Here is a 22,311-nt window from a genome sequence, read left to right on the forward strand (position 1 = left end):
ATGATGGCTGACATGTGTCTTTAAGCTTCCAACACACAACTTCTCATCTGCCAAAAACCAAACCAAACCAAACCAAACCAAACCAAACCAAATTAAAAAACCCAGCCAGAACCTGGGGACCAATTTCCTACAAGATGAGAGAGGATCTGGGACACGAATTTTCTGTGAGTTGTCTTTTATTAAAGCAAAAGGTCTTTGTGGTATAAATAAAAGGAAGATCACAAAACGTTCCTTCCTTGGGCAAGTCACCTAAACTCTGAGCCTACTTCTTAGCCTGTAAAATGAGGGTGTTGGCTTAGGGAGCTTTCACTGTGAAATGCTCCAATTTTCCCTCCCACGTATTAACTCTGGCTCTCTGTGGTTTCCTCCTAGGGATCCAGAGGTGAAAGAGGTGACTTGGGCCCCAAAGGAGAAAAGGTAATGGCCTTTGCACGGAATGATAAACTACAAAGAAGTCGTAGCCCCTTGTGGGCTGTCCAGCTTACTGGCTGGCTAGCTGACTGAGTGACTGACTGACTGGGCTCTTATCTTGAAAATGGCCAACCACACTCTTCCACAGCTCTCTCGGGCCCTCTCTCAGAGAGAGTCACTCTGTGTGTTGCTCTCTTCACAGGGTTTCCCAGGATTTCCTGGAATGCTGGGGCAGAAAGTAAGTACTTACAAGTAAAAATGGGCCGTGGTAAAAAAAATAAATAAATAAATCAGACTTTCTACACACTACACAAAGAGCTCTGCCTCTCTGTCCAGAGAGAAAGTGGATTTTGCCATGGAAGGTTCTGGTTTGGAAGCGGAGCAAGTTGCCGTGCACATCAATGAGAGAGAGTGCCAGTATGGTCTGAGACCACCCTCCAGTACAGTGGGAGGGAGAAGACCCACCATCCGGGTAGAGAGGGTTTTCTATGCCTTCCTGACTGTCAGAGGGCCATGGTAATGTTCAGAAGCAGAAGGCATCATGGCAGAGGGATCAGATCTGAGCCGCTATAGTCAAGGGTCCCAGCATGAGGCACAAGCATCTTTGGCCTATGACCATTGCTGGTGGCAGTCAACTCAGACCTTCTTTGAGGGCAATGCACAGTTATTTTAGCTGGGTGACAGCAAAAGTTTTTTTCATTTGATGGTTAATCTTTTTATTTAAACAGTTAAGTATTTAGTGGAATTTCATGGATATCTTGCGGGGAACAAGGCTTGCTAAAAATGGAGTTCATTCAGTTGACTTAAAGAAAAAATATCTAGCAACAAACAATAGAGTGGTATCCCGATATGACAAAAATTATGAAAGTGGCAATGGACTGGCAGATTTCTTCTATGTAGAGTTAGGGCCTGGGGAAGAATGGGGGGTTGGTGAGAGGAGGTGTCAGGATAAAGAGAGAGCGTGAGAGCATACCTAACTGGCCACTGAAAACTCCTCTATCTAACGTTGTAATGGTGGTTCCTCACGCTGAAAGCCATTGACCTGGGTGGGTGTCATTTTTCCTAAGCCCCAGAGCATAGTATTCTTCAAACATGCAAATGCATGCTTTCTTAGAATCCTAGTGGTTTCTCCAAGTTTACCTTAAAGTTTTCTTTTCCAAACTCAAATAAACAATTTTTATCTGACCTCCAGCCAGGAGAGCATATTTAATAATTTCAGTCATCTCTTATTACTATTTATCACTGTTGTAAGCTGTCAAAAACTCTGTTCTTGTTATTCCCTAGCTGGAATATTGGGTTAAAAATAAAGAATTGCATAAGTGAATTAAAGGAAACATTAAAAGGGAAAAAATAATTTGATTAAAAAATATTTAGGTTAGGTTTTCATTCAGTGCAAGAGTGAACATCAAAGAATAATAAATTACTGTGGAATTAAGGATGACAACATCTTTGGCCTCTGTACCGTTTACTAGATTTGCCATCTAGAGTTCTCTTTCCCTTTCATAGCAGGCTGTTTTAAGACAAAGATGATATGATAACGATAATTAGGTCTTAGAAATTAGATCAAGAACTTACTGGCTGCTTACAGTTGATGAAGAGAGGGGCCACACTTCCTTCTGCCAATCTTTATAAAGAAACAAAAAATGAGGAGCGCCTGGGTGGCTCAGGGGGTTAAAACCTCTGTCTTCAGCTCAGGTCATGATCTCAGGGTCCCGGGATCAAGCCCCTCTTCGGGCTCTCTGCTCAGCGAGGAGCCTGCTTCCTCTCTTCTCCCTCTCTCTCTGCCTGCCTCTCTGCATACTTGTGACCTCTGTCTGTCAAATAAATAAATAAAATCTTTAAAAAAAAAACAAAAAATGAAAACAAAACCACTTATACCGTTTATGTGGCTGTTTTCTCCAAGCCAGACAAAATACCCCATGGCCCCCTCTAAACAGCTGAGGAAAATTGTACAACATAGAATCCATGTTATCTTGGATTCTCTCACTCTCTCACTGCCTAGATGATGGAGGACATGACAGGCTGGAAAGAAACCACAGGTTTAAGAACAGTTCTTGGTGTGGCAAGATGTTAGTGGCTTGGGTAGGAACAATTTGTTACATTGGCCAAGTGACATAATTTCAGAGTTTATGCTTCATCCTTACTCTGTATTAGTGTGCACTGTCTTCTACTTCCTCTGACTTCCATGTGGAGAGCCTTCTGGATGCTTATTGTTCTCTCTGAGTACTTGGGGTAGCTTTTCATGGACACTAGCTGCTGACTAACAGAAACTTTCATAGTTGCTCTTCTACACTTAACTTGCTGGTGGTACATTCTGGGCTCTAGAGGGATAACTGGAGGCAGGAATGATGCTCTGTGGTGTCCCTGACCCAAAGAAACAGCGGGTGGCCCTGGAATCCTAGAAGAACACAGGGAAGGAGAGAAACTGTGATGGAGAAATGGGTTTGACAAAAGTTGGCCTGAAACTATGAAATTCTACAATTGGTGCTTTTGGTTCTGATAGCTCAGAGTAGGGCTTTTCAATTAAGAGGACTGTTGACATTGCTTTTCCTGCCTTTTACAATCATTACATTGAGCATGTGAATATATGTCTGGAACATTTTTCCCCACAGTTTTCATCTAACTCAAATGAAAGTGAGCTGGAACCAAACCGGTTTCTACAGAAGAGTAGGGAAATTTATAACCCTAAATAAAGGTCATTACCTGAGCAGAATATTTCCAAAGATGACATTTGTCAAAACTGTGTCCAGTCATTCAAAAACTCATTGATTGGAATTCGTGCAATAAACGAAACAAAATACAACACACAATTTCCACTAAAAGAAAAAGCATTTTTCCCTGGCAGTGTGCCATGTCACAGGCACACATGTGGCTGACATGCGGGAATGTCCTACTTTGGCCGTTTAGGATGGTGACTTGGCACACCAAAATGTGTGCTACCCAGGAGCTTGTCTCTTGCAGATAATAAATAACCCACCCAGGGTAACCTCCTCCTTTCCTTCCACTTCCTTGAAAAACCTATCTACCTTTCACATGACCTCATCACTTTCCCAATCTCCCACATTGGCCAGTTGGAAGAGGTCTAGAATGAGCGAGTGCACTGCCCTCATGACCAATGATTAGATGGACCTGCAGAGATGCGCCTGCCCCCATGCCTAATTCCTCTCTTGCTTCTCTTTCTTCTTTCCAGGGTGAAATGGGTCCAAAGGGTGAGCCTGGGATTACAGGACCCAGAGGACCCAGGGGAAGACCAGGAAAACGAGGAAAGCCGGTAAGGCTCCTAGTGCTTACCACGCCCCTGAAGTCAGACCCTCCTGACAGTAGTGGGTGGTATAGAGAGACAGACAGGTGGAGCCCATCATAGATATTCCATAGTCATAGTGCCCAGTGTCCTCGAGACTGGTGGGCAGAAAGAACACCAATTCCAGCAACTCCTGTTTCTCTAGGCTAACCGAGGGTTGAAGCAGTTGGAAGCGAACACCCCATTCAAACTGTGTCCAAGGCCAGAAGCAAGAGTGGATCCTTGGTTCATAAGAATGGGTCTGTCTTAACCAAAGCAACTGGGAGTAGAAGCCAGATCTGGTTGTTCATCCAGAAAACTTGCTTTTTGCCTCAGTGTCCCAGACACAAATGGAGTTTTGGAGAACAGCCCAAATATCTCTTTGCTGATTGAAGGGTTTTCTGGGTCTCAGCAATACAGTGGCTTTTCCCGAATCAGACCCCCAATTTGTAAGTGACTCCACTCTTTTTATGGGTGCTACTAAGGGCTTAGGGGAGTTGTTCATTCTGAACTCCCCCTGGTCAGCAGGCGTCGGTGTCAAACCATGTCATGGGATAAGAAGAGGGAAGATGAAGGTACATTTGCCTTAGCTGGCTTTAGAGCTGTACTCAGTGCCTCAGAGAAACTTCTCATCTTTTCTCTAATGGACAGGCGTTCCTTTACTTTTTGGGTTCAATTCGTAAACTTTTTACTTCTTTTCCCATTATAAATGTCATATATGATCAACACAGAAAACTTGAAAAATTCAGAAAATAGGAGGGAAGTCATCTAAAGGCCTAACACTCAGACATAACCATTTGCGTGTACTTCCTTCCAGTGTTATTTCTTTGTGAACGTTCTAGTTGTTTGTGTCTTTTATATCCAATACATAACTGTTGTATCCTAAAACTGTAACTTAAAGTCACAGCATACACACATTTGCTCATTACTCTACATATCCATTAAGAGTTTTTTTAATGATTTATTTTTTTTATTTGATAGAGAGAGCACACATGCACGAGCAGGGAGAGAGGCAAAGGGGGCGAGAGAGGAAGAGAATCCCAAGCAGACTCCCCGCTGAGCACAGAGCCTGATACAGGGCTCAATCCCATAATCATGAGACCAAGACCCAAGCCAAAACCAAAAGTCAGACACTCAACCAACTGAACCACCCAGGCACCCCTCATGAAGCATTTTTAAACATCTTTTTAAAATGTCTGCATCCCATTTTGTAAATGAGTAAGCAGTAGATTGCTTGGACAAGAGAGGCCTGACCAAATTATATATAATGCTGAGAGATGAACATCTTTGGGGTGCAAACCTTTCTCCATTCTTATGTTTTCATTCTTTCCTTAGGCTAGATCGGTGGTTCTCATCTAGAAGCATCTAGAATAATAAGCTGGGGACAGATTAGATATAGGTTTTCTGCCTTGGGTGCAACGGTTGTAGTTCCAAGTTTGCCTCTCATCATCCCCAGTGCCTAGGCCCTGCTTCCCAGAGCATTTGATATATTTGACCTGGCATGGGGCTTCAGCATGGCTGGCTATTTTTTAAAGCTCTCCACATGATTCTTTTTGGGTTTGTTTGGGTTTTTTTGAAGATTTTATTTATTTGAGAGAGAGAGTGAGTGTGAACTGGAGGAGGGGCAGAGGCAGAAGGAGAAGCAGACTCCCCACTGAGCAGGGAGCCTAACATGGGGCTTGATCCCAGGACCCTCGAATCATGACCTGAGCTGAAGGCAGACACTTAACCGACTGAGCCACCCAGGCGCCCCCTCCACGTGATTCTAATATGTGGCCAGGGTCCAAAACAATGGTAACAGTATGAAACCAATTCTGGTCTTTTCCAAGTGAACTTGGGAATTACACAGGCTCCAACCTGGATAATACAAAGTCCACTGTAACTTCTGGAGTTGCAGTAGTCCAGTACAGTTTTTCAAAGTTTTAAATGGATGTTTTGTCCATAACTTCACAGTGATGCCACAGTTCCCTAAAATCTTGGCTCAGGAAAAGGAGAAAAAAAGGAAAAATCTTTTTCTTCCCTACTGCTGATTTCACAGCTTGGGTTTCAAGAAGCCTGCTGGTGTCTATCCTTTTGGTGCTTTTCTTGGACAGTGTTTGTCTTTTCCTGGTGAGGGCTTGAGCCAAGAAGGTTATTTCCTGAAATATTTCAATTGGAACAATCTTAAAACTACCCCAGGACCATGGGTAGGAGCTGAGAGAAATTGGTTCCTCCTTCCTACAGGATGTTATAAACAAGCTGAGCATGCTCCGAACCCTCTCTGCTGTCTAGTCAGCAGAGACTTTAACTGTTAACCTTGGTAGACTGCCATGATCCTTTATTTTTTTAAATCATGAATTAGTTTCCTACCACAGAGTCTTTTACATGGGATGTTGCTGGGCCAGTGGTACTAAGAGTTTCTGGAGGTTATCATAAGTCTATCCAACTCCTGGAATCAGAGATCCAGCAGGGACTTCAGGAGATTGTAATTTCAGATCCAGAAGGATTTTAGAGACCATCTAATCCACTTCCTTTGGTCTATCCATGAGGAAACTGAGGTCAGGGCAGTAGAGTGACCCCCTCAGACAAGCAAGCTTCAAAGGCAGTATTTGAACTTGGAGCGCTGAGAACTGCTTTTCCCCACATATCTCTCCTCACCTTCATGCTTCAGTACTTGCCTTCAACTGGCTTGGGAAAATGGCTCTCCACTCTTATTATAAATCTTCACTGAAGATTTATAATAATATTCATAAGAACAATTTCCTTGAGAGGCATCACCAAGCTTTGTGATAGGAAAGGAATAAAAAAGAATGCCTTTCCTGGAAAGCACTGCTCGGTGAGTCCCGCTGATAGGGACATGGCTTATTCTGATACACAGAATATTCCATCATTGTTTGGTGTCAGAATCAAGGAGTGCTTCCAGCTCCTTCGAACTGAGGCACTTCCTGTACTCTAGTCAGCTGATGCAGTTTTTAGAAAAACAAGCCTTAACTGTGGCTATATTAAGATGATGTGACCTCCTTTGCTATTCTGGGACCCATCTTAGTTACCACGAGCTCCCTCCATCAGGATGGAATTGGAAATAAACTCTGATGTCACAGGTCCCGTATTAAAAATTTTAGAACTCCTAAAAATAAATAAATGCATACATACATAAATAAATAAGAATTTCAGAACCCCTTGGACATTGCCAGGAGAGACCGCAGAGCCACGTTGACAAAGCGGCAGGTCATGCATCACTGCTGTGATTGGAAAGGAGTGCCCTGCCCCCCTGCTTCCCAGACTTGGGGAAGATTATGTTTCATTACATGGGCAGGCCTGCCCAGGCACAAGTGTCGAAAGGGGATCCAGGTCAAAGATGTCGTGCTTTAATCACTGTCCTGTTTGGGCCCAGCGCAAGAGCAGACAATTAGCAAATTGTCTGGGGGAGAACCTACAGACCTTGGTTTCTGGGGTCATTCCTCAGAGCAGCCCTAAGGAGGAAAGCTTTGCTCTTGAGCCTTTCAGAACAGGCAACAAGGTAGACATCCTGTGTGGATGCTACAGCTCCAGGTATGGCTCTCTTTTAGAAATCAGATCTTTTCCAACCACGTGAAAAAGATGAAACCAAGCCAGTTGCTATCAATCATAGCTTGACACTCCCTGCCCCCCAGCCCTTGCTTCTGCACAAACTACTTTTTCACCTCTAGGAGCTTTATTACTCTCACAACAAATATGTGTGTTTAATGTAATGGCCCCATTTTATAGATGAGAAAACTGAGCCACAAAACAATGACTTGCATGACCCAGGGTCTCATGGGCAACATGAAAACCCAGGTCTCCTGACTTCCAGCTCAGCAGAACTACTTCCCCTCTGTGTTGTCGGCATCTTCCTCTTCCTCCATTTAGTCTGGGGAACAAGACAAATTCTGGCCAACAGGGAGCCTATGTCTCAGACAGAGACATCGATGAAAGGACCACAGGTGTGTTTCTGATTTGGGTAAAGGCCAGGGAGGAAGGGGGCCAAGTTCTGAGAACCTGTGACAAAGAGAACTCACTTGGTCTGGCAGAGCCTAGCAAGGTCCAGAAGGCTGTGCTGCAGTGACACTCTACCTGAGAGCTAATGGCGGGGAGGGAGTTAACCAGGCAGAGGTGTGGAAAGGGAGTTTGGGTAGGGAGGAGCAAAGTAAAAGGCAAGTTGTGCTCTTGAAGACCAAAAACACCAGAAGACTGGAAAGGCCAGCCATGCAGCACTTTGTAGGCTGAAATAAGGATCTGGGTCTTTATCCTGAGAACAAGTGGGAGCCACTCATTTGATGGAAACGGCTCTTGTGGTAAAATAGAAAGGGTCTTGATAAGGAAGCAGAGGCCTGAGTCCTAGGCAACAAGTCTGTTGCCTCAGTGCTAGGTGTCTTGTTTGAATCTCTGCTCTTTCCTGAGCCTCTGTTTCCTCCTCTGTCTGGTGAGGGGAGAGGGTTGGATTGGTTCCTTTCAGTAGGCATGTGCCATGTGTTTCCCGGAGATAGCAAGAAGTAATGTCTGTAAACTTGTAACCATCACAATCTCAAATGTCACTTGCCCTGAGCTCTTTTTTTTTTTTTTTTTTAAATAGGCTCCACAGCCAACGTACATAGGGCTTTGAACTCATGACCCTGAGATCAAGAGTCCTATACTCTACTGACTGAGTCAGTCAAGTGCCCCTGCCCTGAGCTTTTTAGGAGCTTGATGGTCAAGGCCTTAGGAGCATCCTGCCCTGGGCTCCTGCTCCAAAGTGCAAGGTGGTCCCTGATTTAGGCATAAATGGGGAAGGAAGTTTGCCATGTCATGTTATCATAACAGGCTCTGCCTTTCTCTCTGTCAGGGGCAGAAGGGAGATAGTGGAGTAATGGGCCCACCAGGCAAGCCTGGGCCTTCTGGTCAACCTGGCCGTCCAGGTCCCCCAGGCCCCCCGGGCCCCCCATCCGCAGGTAAGAGCTACTCTGCTTCATGTGATCTACAGTGTCGCCCTCCTGGCCAGCCTCCCCAGAGAGGGCACAAGGAGATGCCTGCAGAGGTCTGTCTAGTGTTTTGAATTAGAAACTACTAGAGGCACTTTAATATATTCAAAATTTCTCCAGTTTGACTCTTTCTACTTCAACACAAGAGAGGTAAATACCATCCTGATTCTATTGTAGAGAACTAATAGAGGAGAAAGCAGAGGGAGCCATGTTGACACTGGTGATGTCATTTATACTTCATGTGAAAAATAACTGGCACGTATTTCATCAACTAATTTCTTTTTCTAGAAAAACCTTTCACAACTCCAAGCAGTTCTCTTAAACCTAGAAGTAAAGGTGGTGTGGCAGAGCTTCTATCTTATGTAGTTTTATCAAAGAGTACTTGTTAGTTTATTCTAAACACACAAAGAAATCATAAAAAGAAATCAAAGTCTACCATTGAGGAGGGCATAGAAGCACTGCTACCTTGTTTGCCTTGTTTAATTTGATGAGCTAAACCCTTTATTTAGTTTGTGCCTTCATCAGCTCCACATACGACCATTCATGGCACATTGTCTGTATAAACACAGCATCACTGGGCCTGAGAAAACTGTTCACTCCATAGGGTCCTTTGTCCTCTGTTGTATAAAAGGAATCCAAGCAATTTTTATTACCTTTTTTTTTTTCTTAAGAAAACAAAGTCATTTTAAAATTCTACATTTCACTTTTCCTTCCTGTGTTTATAGGAATATATTCACAGCCCTGTCATGGGATGGTCAAGAAATGTCGTAACTTGTTAGGTCCTTTAAACCAATTTAAAGCTGGCTCTGAGATTCTAACCTACTGGGTTGCCGGGAAAATGCAATCTCAGGCATTATTGGGGTTCTCTACACTCCTTCAGCTGCCAAAAAAAGAGTTGGGCAAAGAGTCTGGGGAATATGGCAGACAAAACCTCAGAGATTTTCCCTCCAGCCTTTAATCTGCCCTGTTCACCTCTGAAATGCCTGCTCTCCAAGGGCATGTGGTCCAAGGGGGCCTGGTGGCAGCCATCTTCATGCCATGCTTGGCTGTCAGAACATTTCCAAGACTGGTCCCACAGCCATTCCTTCTGAGAACTTACCTCTTCTCCAGGACGCAGGGGGTCCCCATCACTCCATGTCTGGGGTCCCTGTCACTCCATGTCTGGGGTGATCTCCCCCCTTCCACCCTCCAGCCCCCTCGCTTGTCACACTCCTCCTATACTGCTACCCCATTTAGGAGCTTTTCTCTTCTGAGAACAGAGGGCAGAAAGGCACAATCTTCACATCATATCTGTTTTCACCAAGGGCATGAACACACAAAGTCTTGCTACCTCTCTGAAATCAGGAGAGGAAAAAGTAGTGGAAAAACAAACATCAATTGGTATAACAATAAAGTGTCTTAGCACACCTGTTTCTATTCCCTTAGGGGAAACAGGTGGAGATGCCCCCGGCCCATGTGTCCATGCCACGTAATCTGTTTCTGTGAATTGACTGGATGATGCTTATGAGGGTCCTTCCAACTACAGTTGACCCTTGAATAACGTGGAGTTTAGGGGCACTGATCCCAGTCAGTTGAAAATCCATGTATAACTTGTAACTCCCCCAAAACGTAACGAATAATATAGTCTTCTGTTGACTGGGAACCTTATGGATATCAAAGAGTCAATTAACGCATACTTTGTCAGTTCTATATGTCATATACTGTACTCTTACACGAAAGTAAGCTGAAGGGAAAAAATGTTAGGAGGAAAATCATAAGGAAGAGAAAATGCAACCACGGGGCTGTACTATAAAAACTCTGTGTGTAAATAGACCTGTGCAGTTCAAGCCCGTGTTGTTCAAGTGTCCATTACTATCCTCGTCCTCCTCAGTTCTGGCACATGTCATGTTCCCCTCAAACCCCGTGATCATGAGCTGCCAGGCCCAGGGACTGCGAATGTGGTGTGAAGACTGAGTTTTGTCTTTGGAAGGTGCTCTCTTGGCCCTTGGGGTATTGAGCAGCTCACAAAACTGAGGAGTTTCATCTTCCTGCTGGATGGCAGGTCCTTGAGGCCACTTCTGTGGCAAAGCAGCTTTGCATCACCACAGTCCCGAGCAGGCGGGAGGGACAGCCTACGGACACAGCCACTTGGGTTCTCAGTCTGTCTCCCCACATTACTGCATGGCAGTCAAGCCAGATGCAGCCCATTTCTTACTCCTGTCCCCTTCCCGTGCCTTCTTTTGAGTCACTCCCTTTCTGGGGATCCTCTCAGTGAAGGGACTGAAGAAAATGGGGCAATAATCCTGCTTTTTGGGGTAGGGAAAGAAGAGGAAGGCAGAATTTAAAAGAACTTTCCTAAGCGTGGCCAGTTGGATTATTATCAAGAACGGGTTCAGGCTGCAAAAGTGATTCCTGAGACTACCTTTGAAGGCTGATAAAATTCCCAAGCCCGCTCAGGAGAAAAATCTATCTATATCCAAGATTCCGTACATTGCTTCACAGAGTTCTAGAACCCCTGCCCCAAATCCATCTTGGGATATGCTTGGGCTCTGTGGACCACAGGTCAAACAACCCTGGTCTTATCCAAACCTCCCTTTCTAGAAAAGAACTTCGAACCTCAGAGAAGAGGGACTTTCTCAAGGTCACAGAGGTGACTGGTGGCCTAGAGTCAGTCTGTGGCTCCTGGGCCTGAAACCTTTCCATCCAGCCATGTGGCTCTGCAGAGGCAGAGTGGGACCTGGAGGTGATGTGGAGATGTTTCTGTGGTGCCTCCTCTTTCTCCCAGATTTCCCATCTCAGGCCCACTCCCACTGCACAGCCCACGGTGATGGGAGGTTCTCAGGGAAATGTTGGAGAGCCGGGGCCTCTGGCTACAAGGGATGATGGATCAGCCAGGCCCACTCAGCCCACTCTGAGAGGCCAGGCTGGGGAAGCTTGAGTCGTCATGCCCTTCGGTGCCTCCTGGCAGGAAACCAGCAGGCAGAGGTGACAGATGCCCTCCAACAGCTGAAAGGAAGCTGCAGGAAAACTGCAGTGGTGGCAGGAAGCAGGCACCCTGCCCCATCCTGTTGTCCTGTTGGGAGGCTGGCTCTGGTTCTGGTGCCCAGTGCTGGGGGGCAGGCCAGTGCTGGGGCTGGTGGAGAGGGCGGGAGCTCTTTAGTACCCAAGTTATAGAGAAAGAGATGCTGGGAGGCAGGGGAGGGAATTTAGACACAAAATGTGTCTAGGATGTAATTTGCAATAACTAAATTACAAATTTGGCTGACCTTCCAGCACCCAGACAGAGTCTAAGTGAATCATTGTGGTACCTGGGAATTGCCAGCTTCCTGCAGGCATGGATATTCTTGGACGTTTGTCTCTTGAATGGCATAGCATTAAGTTGAAATTCACATTTCAGCATCCCCACTTACTAGCTGGATAATGGGATGAATTCCTGAATCGCTCTGAGGCCACGGATCTAGAGGAGCGGTTGGGGTCCCAGAGCCTGCTCCAGTGCTACTCTCACATCCTCTGCGTTCTAGAAATCCCCACTTTGGTTTCCCCACGTGACGACTACCCAGAGTATTCCTGGGCTGGTGGGGTCTCTGTCTCTCCGGGCTGTGCTGAGCTCCTCCTGCAGCAGTGGATGCATATTTCTTTTTCAAACAAACTACCATAACCTGGGATAAAATGTTGGCACGACTCCCTTCCCCCCTTGCTGGCATTGCTCTGTCTTGGACCTATCTGTTCTGGAATGGTCAGGGTTGTGGGGAGAGTATTCCCATTGGGGTCTCTTCCTCTAGCTGAAGCTGCTTCCTTGGAGCCTGACCAGACCTCTCCCCTGGGGTCATTTTATTTTCTGCCCTTCCGGGATTTGTCATCTGTGTCGCCTGTTGTTGGGTGGCCTGGAAGTTGTACAACTTGAAAGGCAATGACTGCCTGGTCTCCAGACTCCCCCTTACTTTCCCAGGAGGAGGCATACTGCCTTTCTCCATCTCCAGGGGTTCCCTCTCTTTCCTCTCTTCCTGTTGGATGGCTCTTGCTCTAGCCCTTTCCAGCCAACCTGACGGTGATTTTTAGCCTTTTCTGAAGACCAGTTAGTCTACATTCATTATTGAGGCAGTCATCAAACATGTATACTGCCCCTCCTGCATGTTCAGTTGTGGTAAATGAACATGGGCACCAACCTTGCACTTGTGGATCTTACATTCTACTGGGGGAGATTGCCCTTCATCACATAATCTCACAAGGTACAAAAGTCACAAACAGAAATGCTGTGAAGAAGAGGCGTGGGGAGCTATGAAATTGTATCCAAGGTGAACGTGCCTGAGTGTGAGCATTCGGAAGCCTTCCCTGAGGAAGTGATGTTGGAACCCAGGTCAGGAGCAAGTAGGGAGGTACCTGGAGAGGGGGGCATAGAGGGTGAAGAGAGAACAATCTAGTGGGGGAATGGCTTGTGCAAAGACTGTTTCCTTAGACCAGCAGTTCTCAACCTCAGTGTATGTTGGTATCAGCTTGAGAGCTTTTAAAAGCAAAGATGCCTGGATTCTATTCTCAGCATTCTTGATGGAATCGGTCTAGGCTCTGGCCTGGGCATTAGGGTCTTTAAAAGTCAGGGTGAAAACTTCTACCCTAGCAGGCCACCCACACTGCAGGGAGTACATTTTCTGATCATATATGTTTAGGACATTCTTCTCAGTATCCGGGGACAATGAGTAGGTAGAGCCTTTTCAAACATGACATTTTCTTCCATAAGAAATCAAAGAAACCCACCTTCAGAAATTCCTTTATAAAGATCTTACATATAAGAACAGAACAAAATGAATAAAAATAATAATGAGAGCTATCAATTAGCAATGTGTTCATCCACAAGAAGTCCCTTTTAATAATAGTCTAAACAAAAAGGGGATTGTTTTTCTCACATAACAAGGAAGTCCAGAAGTGGACATCGGCTGGAGTCGGTTCAGCCTCTAAGGGTCACTGTTAGGCTCCTATGTCCCATGAGCCTCTGGTCTTTTCTGTGTGTTGGTTTCTCTTCTCATACTTGTTACTTCATGGTTGCAATATGGCTGCTGCAGCACCAGACATCTTGTCTGTCTTCTAGACAGGAAGGAGGAGGAAACTATGTCTCTTACTAGCAATGTTTTTCCTGTATCAGGATAGACTTTCCCAGATGCCTACCCTTCTCCCATTGCAGACCTTGAATGCAGGGTAGTCAGGGAAGTGGAATGTCTTATCCGTTTCTGAGGTATAGAGAAAGTGAAGGGAGGGACCGTTGGAAAAGGTGCTGCAACACCCAGCATGGTTAAGGGACCCACAGAGAATATCACCTCCTCCACGCCTTGGAACAAGAGTCTCTTTGAACCTCTCCCCCCAGGCCTACCCTAAAATACTGTGGACTTTGACCTTGTTTCTGTTGGGAAGTTTGTTCAAGTCTCCCTGGGCTTTTTGGTTTTCTCTTCCTTCACTCAAGTGACTCAGCAATCTGTTACTTCCTAGGACAACTTGTGATGGGACCCAAAGGGGACCGAGGATTTCCCGGGCCTCCAGGAAGCTGTCTTTGTGGAACCCCTACAAATGTGAATAACCCTTCCTACAGGGAATCCGTCTTTGGGCCCAGTTCGCCTCATGTTCCTGTGGTAAGGCTCCTGGGACAAATCTGGGCTGGTTATCCTTCAGGACCTCTCTCTCACCTGATCCTCTCAGAGCTTTTTAAGAGCCTTTTAATAAGATTGATTTCCCCATTATACTTGACAGATGCTTATTATAGGAGATTGGAAAATAAAGGAAAATCAAAAGTAGGAAACCAAATTGTCCATTTGGTTGTAGGTGCATTTTGGAGTATTTTCTTTGTCTTTTTTTAGGAACAAAAAAAATTATTTAAAATTTCAGGTAAATACCAAAGTGGAACAAATAATGTAATAAACCTCTATGTATCCTTCACCCAAATTCAACATTTATCAACTCCTGGCAACTCCTCCTTCCTCTTTACACCCACTCACTGCTGCCCACCCTCCCTTGGGTTATCTTGAGATAACCCTGGACATCAGTTCATTTTTTGAGTGGACGCATAAACATCCATCCAGTGTGCAACTGTGCTATGATTTATTTAACCAGCGTCCCATTTTCGGATACTTATAGGGCTCTCCCAAACTTTTCAGTAATGTAAATAAAACCCTAACAAACACCTTTGAGTATAACAATTTCATTAAGAATCATTTCCAGATGTGGAATTACTTAATTAGATGATACCACCTTTTTATTTAAGTCTTACAAGCATTTTAAGTGTTTAAGTTTAAAAATTTAAGTCATGGATAGTCTTTTTTTTAAAGGCATTATTTATTGGAGAGAGAGAGAATGGACAGTGAGGGGTGGGGGGCAGAAGGAGAGAAAGAGAAGCAGGTTCCCCACTGAGCAGGGAGCCTGATATGAGGCTTGATCCCAGGACCCAGAGATCATGACCTGAGCTGAAGACAGATGCTTTACCACTGAGCCACCCACATGCCCCAAGTCGTGGATAGTCTTATTGCAAACTCAGGGAGCTGGGACTGGGTTGAGAAGATGCGGGGATCAAGACCTTCCTCCCTATTTTAGGAGGGATGCTGGAGTGTAGTATGTAGAACCCCTCCCACTGTTAACCAGCCCAAGGATAGAGATTCTGTTTCCTCCTCCAGCTTTCCCCCTGTCCCCCTATAGAAGTGTTTTCTGGAATCCTCACCAATGTGTTCTCTGGCAGATTTTTGTAGTCAACAACCAGGAGGAGCTTGAAAGGCTGAACACCCAAAACGCCATTGCCTTCCGCAAAGACCAGAGATCTCTGTACTTCAAGGACAGCCTTGGCTGGCTCCCCATCCAGGTACCCTGAGGCAGGCAATCCAGACATAGCCCACCCCAGAAGGGCAAACAGCATTCGAAGAAAGAAGGGCCAACAGTTGGGCCTGGCACAGGGCTTTCTGCTGTCTGTTCCCATGGAAGGATTGGGCAGCCTCCCCTGCTCTGTTTCTGAGCAGTTCTCTGTGCCCCTGCTTCCCACATGGAACCTCCTCTCTGAGCCAGGGTTCCAGATGGGATCGATCCCCACACTGCTAGGCTGCTGTGTTGATCTGTCCCACTTTCCTGTCAGCTGCAGAGCTCTGGGCAGCAGGAAAGGAGTGCCTCTTCCCACCCCAGGAGGAGGCCCCCACAGACCCAGAGCCTCTGGCCCCAGTACCAATGACCTCTCCTGCCTGCGGCTGTCACCATGCCATCCCTGGTCACTGTCATGTATTCCTTTCGCCAGGTGACCCCTTTCTACCCTGTGGACTACACTGTAGACCACCGTGGCTCCTGTGGGGATGGGGTCCTACAGCCCGGGGAGGAGTGTGACGATGGAAACAACAATGTTGACGATGACTGCATCAGTGAGTGGGCCCAGCTGGGGGTTCCGAGGAGCAGAGTGCCACCGGGTGGGGTGGGGGCTGAGAGCGAGCCCCTGGACAGTTCTAGAGCCAGAGGGGGAACACCTGGGCTGCTGTGGTGACAACCCCCCCCCCCCACCGCCATTCAGGCCACATGTGGACTTCCACTGCCCAAGCATGTCAGTGGGGGTTAGCGTCAAGGCCCTTGCCCCCAGAGACGCCACCAGTCGCTCCCTTTTCCTGAATCCTACTTCTGGACAAAACCCACATTCCAGTCCACATTGTTTATCAAAAGATAAAGGTGATGCAGAGCGAAGGACTGAAGGGAGAAGCCAAGAATTTGAATCAGGCTGTGTTACCAGATGGAGCTGTAGTGGCAAAGCCCCTTTTCAGGGCAGCTGCCTTCAGGCTGACGAGATGCTACCAGGACAGGTGGGCGGCATAGCCTTGGAGGGTTTGCTTTTCTTCTATTTCCAGTCATGCAACAAAAGCAGGAGGGGAGATAGAAAGCAAGAAACTTACAGGGAGACAGAACAGAGGAGGCTACTCAGTGAGCAGGGGGCATAGAAGGTTCACAGCTCCAGGTGTCTCTTTCCTCAACCGAGAAATGGGTATGACTGCTCAGGTTTTCAGAGATTCGGTGCGCTAATGTGCACTGGATCATCCAGGTAGAGTAAGGGTTCAACATCCCTCCACTGAATTATTTTCCAGCCCCTGCTGTGCAGAGCCAGGCCCCAGCTCAGGGCTGGAGATGTGTAAATGCAACGTCTCTTTCCTTGCTCAGGGAAGGCTGACGGCGCAGCGTAGTGAGGATGGTGTGCACAGGGATGGATGTGGGGTGGAGAGGTGGCTGGCGCCCTCTTGGTGGAGCTGTACTTCCCATGACGGTCGCCGAAATGGTCCTCCCTGGCATGCCGGCTTTGCCTGGAGTCCCTTCTGCCCCTGGCGCAGATACTGTCTGATAGATCACGCAGCAAGAAGGAACTGATGGGGGTCTCAAAGCCCTGTAAAATGGGAGTGGGGCTTGGACTCCAAGATGCTCCCCTTGCGTGAGAACAGAGACCCTTTTGAAGGAGGTGGTGTCCTCACCGCAGCCTTAAGGTAGGGATGTGGAGGCTCAGAGAACCCCAGTGGCGTGTTCTTGGTCCATTGACTAATGAGTCGCTAGAGTGGGCTGGAGCCTGGATCTTCTTATTCTCTGGTGTGGGATTTGGGGTGTGAGGGGCAGTCCATGGATGCATCTGAAGCTTTATGGAAGTCCATTCAAGAGGGCACGTACTCTGCATGGACCCTTCAAGCCACACAGTCCTTACAGGTTGAGGTAAGCCTGTCCCATCCTGGCCCCTCTCAGGGCTACTTCCTTGTGTCCCTCAGGCTGTCACCGGGCCTACTGTGGAGATGGTCACCAGCACAAGGGCGTGGAGGACTGTGACGGCTCTGACTTTGGCTACCTGACGTGCGAGACCTATCTTCCTGGGTAGGGATCGCCTCACATGCTGTTATGACACCCTGTCTTCCTCTCTGCCTGCCTCCTCTTTTTTCCTTCACAAAGATTTTTTTAGTGCTTATGTTCCTTGTACTTTCTAAACACTGAGGTATGGTGACAGCTAACACATAGTCCCCTGCTCACCTAGGGGAGACAGGCCATAAACACATAACCACCACGTGTCCTCCTAGAGTGCTTGAGTGCCACCACATCTGAGCTGAGACAGTGACCAGCTCTGTCCTGGGCCCCTGGGGATCCCCTATTTCAGCAGTTGCCCCCAGGAAAAAAGCTCCCATCCCCAGTGGCTACCATGACCACATTAGTCTTCTGGAGAGTGGGTGGGTCTGGAGGAAGCCTAGTGGAGGCTGGAGAGACCAGGCCATTCCCAAGAATCTAAGCATCTGTATAACCTGAATTCTCTGGGACAACCCCTCAACCCTGAGGCTGTGGGTGCAAATGAGATCACACCAGCATTAATATCTAATTTTGCTGACTCATGGCTCCTCCAGGAAAACCCCAGGAACTTAGTATCTCCTTCAAGGACCTCTCTAGTTATATCTGGGACTCTCCAGTGGGTGTTCACATTCCTCAGAACAAGTATTCTAGTGTCTTGACCTCCATGTTGATGTCCCCAAAGTCAACTGAGGGTCACTGGCCACTGCTCTTAAGAAATGCAAAATGGTACCACACTCCCCTTAATCCTTACAACACCAGAATTATATAGCATTCTAGGGGAAATTGGAAGACTGTTCCTCCCTCAGTTCCTGCTTCTCTCTTGGCTCCAGAGTGGATCACTGGCCCTTCACACCTCCTAAGTCCCTCAGGAGTCCAGTCTCTTTAGCATTCCTTTCAGCCCTGTTCCTTGGACCCAGGCCAAGAGCTGGGAAACAGACACCGTGCCTGTTGTTCTGTCACCTTCTCTCTGCTCTCTCTTCCAAGGAGGTCTCCTCAATGTCCGCCCCCCAAACACACTAACATATCAAACCAGGCTGGGAGAACTACAGACCGATAGTCACCCCAAAACAAGCACTTTAGGCTTGGCCAGGACCCCCCTATATCTTATGTACTTCCCTATCTCCAAAGTATGGAGGGTTCTTAACATACATCTCTAAAGTATGAAGGACTCCTTACCTGCCAGAGCATTGGCAGGTTTGAGCTGGTTGGCTGATGGCTTCATGGAGACAATTCAATATAGACATTTGGACATGGAATACAGGATTTTAGAGAGCCCAGGGCTTACCCACTGACTTACTGTGATTAATCATCTAATTTCTAGAAGCCTCAGAGAACACCTGTGAATATGGTATAATGTGTAACACACGGTCTCAGGGTTAGCAGTTGGGCTAACGGAAGTATAAACTACTGTCCAATATGGCAGTCCCCAGCCACATGTTGCTACTTAAATTTAAATTTATTAAAATTAAATAAAATTAAAAATCTAATTATTCAGTCACACCAATCTTATTTTAAGAGTTCAATAGCCACATATGTCTAGTCACTGCCATATTGGAGTGCACAGAAATGGAACATTCGCATCACTACAGTATGATCTAAGGGACAGCACTGGAAACCTTCCAGGTCTTGAGAAGGGAGTGATTCTCTCAGAGATGCTGTGTTAAGAACAAAGTTACCAACTCTTTCCACCCAGATCCCTCAGCTGGGCTCCTAGGCAAAAGCCCCCAAGGCTTGGACTCGACTGCCCCAAGCCTCTCACCCCAAACGAGAATGAGAACAGTTTTTCTGGAACCCTTAGAAAAGGTAGCAACTGTGGCTGCTGTCTGATGATCTTTGACCAAAAGTCACCAGGGGTGACCTTTCAGAACCTGGCATGCTCATGAGGGCTGGGCAGGAGCTCTCCTGTCCACTGGCGCGTGTGCGCCCTGACCCCTGTCTGCCCCCCTCAGGTCATATGGAGACCTGCAGTGCACCCCGTACTGCTACATCGACTCCACATCCTGCCGCTACTTCACCTGAGGGCCCGGAGGAAGAGGAGGAGGAGGAGGAGGGCTGTGTCCTACATCACTGGCAGCAGCTCCTCCCCTCTGGGCAAACTGACTTCATGCCATCCCGGTCCAGTTTCCACCACCTTCGTGTGACAAAAACAAGGACAAACTCTTGATGATAAGACATGCTTGTAACTCAGTCCAACTGGAAGAACTTAGGACTACTGCATCCTGTCTTAATCTGAAGTCCTGGAAAACCTTCCACGTGCCGACCTGGGAACTGTTCCCCATTGCTACCATCCTGCCCAATAGCCAAACCTACAGTGCCCTTTCTCTTCTGGAATGTTACTGATCCAGACCATGGACTTGGCTTAGAACTGTTAGCCCTGCCTAGACCTGCTGGGCCTTTCAAATTTGTTCTTATCCCACTTGGGGCATCTGGTATACAGGCCTCTGCGCTCCTCTGACCTCTGGAAACGTGGGCCTTCTCACCAAGGGCAGCTGGCTGTCAGGTGTCTCCAGGCCCATGAGCCACGAAGTGGGGAGGTGGGCCTGTTCTCTCGGAATGGCTCCTAGCTTGGACCCACTGAGGAACCCCTCAACCGGCTACAGCCCAGCACAGCCTCGTGTGGATGCAGCTTCCCCAAGAAGAGACCCAACTGTGAAAACGTCCTGAGAAAGCCACCAAAACGGTGCTATGGCCCTGGGAGAGGGTGGAGGCCCAGCTGGGGTGCTCAGCACATGAACAATAGTGGAGCAGCGGCCTTCTGCTTCTCAGTGTCTCCCAAAGGGGTAGCGCTTGTGGTTTCACTATCCCCAGTGCCATATTGACCTCGTGGCTCTCTGCGCCCTTGACCTCTGTCTTGTGAATGCCCCTTATGTCCGTTTCTTGTTCAGGAGATTGACTACCAGAGGGTGACCGCCAAAGTCTATACCTGGCTTTTGGTGTTTCCAGTCCTTAGGAAAGCACGCCTCTGGGTTTCCCCCATGGGAGGGCCTACGACTGAGTGCCTGTCCCAGGCAGAGACCATTTCTGTCCTGAGCTCCAGCTCCTGGCTGCCTGCTGACTCCTGTGTGCATCCTGAGACCTTCCCTCTGTGTCTCTGTAGTGCATAGTCTTGCCCTTGTGTCTGTGTGCCTGAGCCCCCCACAATTTTGCAGGCTCATTTACCAGGCTTTTGGTAAGCTGCCTTGTACCATCAACTTCCCTGAGTGGGGTTTAGCTTTGTTTTGGAAAGATGTCTCCCCTACGGCAGACCTCAAATGGGATTTGTTTATTTGTTACTAGATGGAGGGACACCTTGGGGCTTTTGTACGAAGCTATTTAGTGCGCCTGAGTCCTGGGGACTCAGTAGGCAGGGGCTTCTGGCCCAGCAGGCTGTCACTAGTGGTCTGCAGTAGATGGGATCAACCCCAGAGTGACGTCCTTAGAGGTGGGCACACTGGTCAGCCCAGTTCCCTTAGCCTCTACTGCACACCTTGGGGTGATGTTGCCCCCATGTAAAGCTACACCTTCATGCTGGGATCTCTGGATGGGAAATCAAGAAATACAAGCAGTTCATTTCCCCCGTGTGGCTCTCTCTTCTGTTTGGAATGAGGGGTCTGAATTCACTGCCACCCAGGCTTTGCAAAGGGTTCCAGGATGTGGAGCAATACTACCCCCTTAGGGACAAGGGAGGAAACAGATGTTGAGAGTTACAGAGGGACTTACCTAAGGCCACAAAGCCTGGTCTTGATAACCCAGCACCACTCCAATCTTATTTTAGGACCACATTTAAAACCGGATGGAGCTCCAACACTGCCCTTAGTTGGAGCTGGACACGAGAGGCCCTGTCTGGGTCCCTTGCCTTGAAGGGCACCAATCTGGCCCTTCTCTGGCCATGACCCTCCCCAGAGGGCAGGAAGTCTATGAGGCCAAGGTGACCCACCCACTGGAGCTTGTGCACCCCTCTCCCAGACCATGATCCAAGTACCCGGGAGACCCCAGCTCCCAGCCAGGTGGTTCTGAGCCTAAGCAGCCCTTTTCCACATGTCTGAGTGTGACCTGCACACACCTGGGTGGCCAGGGACAAGTTGTGTTTAGGGGTTATAGATGGGGCTTGGATACACAGGCTGGGGTTTCCACACAGACACACATAAAGCCCCACTCTGTGTGGGCTGGTCCTTGCCCTCCTTCTGCCCCAACGGAGCTTTGAGGAATCTAAGTATTCCAGAATCAAACCCAGCCTTCCAGGTCTCATGGAAAGTGTGACTGTCAAGTAAGCAGAGAGACATATTTGGTAATAGTTTGTTAGATTCTAACATAAGTACTTAGACATGTGGCATCTTGTAACCAGATCCCACGACATCAGAGGTGGGCCTGTCTCTGACGATTGCAAAGGGTTTCTGAACGCTCTGAAAATGAAAGGATTTAAAGCCACATGTTCAAAGTATATATGTAATAATAGTAATCCTCCCCCTGTGGCACTGTCATTTTTTTTTAACTTTAATTCAGTTCATTTATATATAGTGTATTGGTTTCAGAGGTAGAGGTCATTGATTCGTCGGTCTTATCTAACACCCAGCACTCACGACACCACATGCTGCCCTTACAGGGGAACCTGTAAGCAGGCCAGGTGGCCACAGAACAGGTAGCCGAATGTTTCCTGAGAGCATTTGCTGGCTCTGTGGAGAGCTGAGGTGCCACAGTGGGGAGGGAAGAGCACTGTACTGGGAGTCCTGCCACTAGGGCCCTGACTCGGTTTGTCACTTCTCATAGACTCCATCTCCTTACCTGGAAGAAACTGTACATAAGGATTGAATTTTCTTCCAGCCCTAACAGCTTGTGGGTGGGGACTCTGTCCTCCAGTGGTGACAGGGGATGCCTAGGAGTGTGATGGAT

General features: G+C 47.5%; 1 protein-coding gene across 2 annotated transcripts in view; it reads left to right on the forward strand.

Moving 5' to 3' along the window:
• COLQ (collagen like tail subunit of asymmetric acetylcholinesterase) overlaps positions 1–20,995 on the forward strand; it is a 56,347-nt gene extending 35,352 nt beyond the window's left edge. For both annotated transcript variants that reach the window (XM_059162573.1, XM_059162572.1), the window contains exons 9-17: positions 373–417; positions 614–649; positions 3,602–3,682; positions 8,511–8,616; positions 14,104–14,243; positions 15,341–15,460; positions 15,884–16,004; positions 17,376–17,478; positions 19,392–20,995. In XM_059162573.1, the coding sequence (XP_059018556.1) occupies positions 373–417; positions 614–649; positions 3,602–3,682; positions 8,511–8,616; positions 14,104–14,243; positions 15,341–15,460; positions 15,884–16,004; positions 17,376–17,478; positions 19,392–19,461 (822 nt within the window). In that variant the 3' untranslated portion in view covers positions 19,462–20,995. The remainder of the gene's footprint in view (positions 1–372; positions 418–613; positions 650–3,601; positions 3,683–8,510; positions 8,617–14,103; positions 14,244–15,340; positions 15,461–15,883; positions 16,005–17,375; positions 17,479–19,391) is intronic.
• Positions 20,996–22,311: the final 1,316 nt, after the last annotated feature.

Source organism: Mustela lutreola, chromosome 2 (assembly GCF_030435805.1).
Source record: "Mustela lutreola isolate mMusLut2 chromosome 2, mMusLut2.pri, whole genome shotgun sequence".
NCBI classification, from domain to species: Eukaryota; Metazoa; Chordata; class Mammalia; order Carnivora; family Mustelidae; genus Mustela; species Mustela lutreola.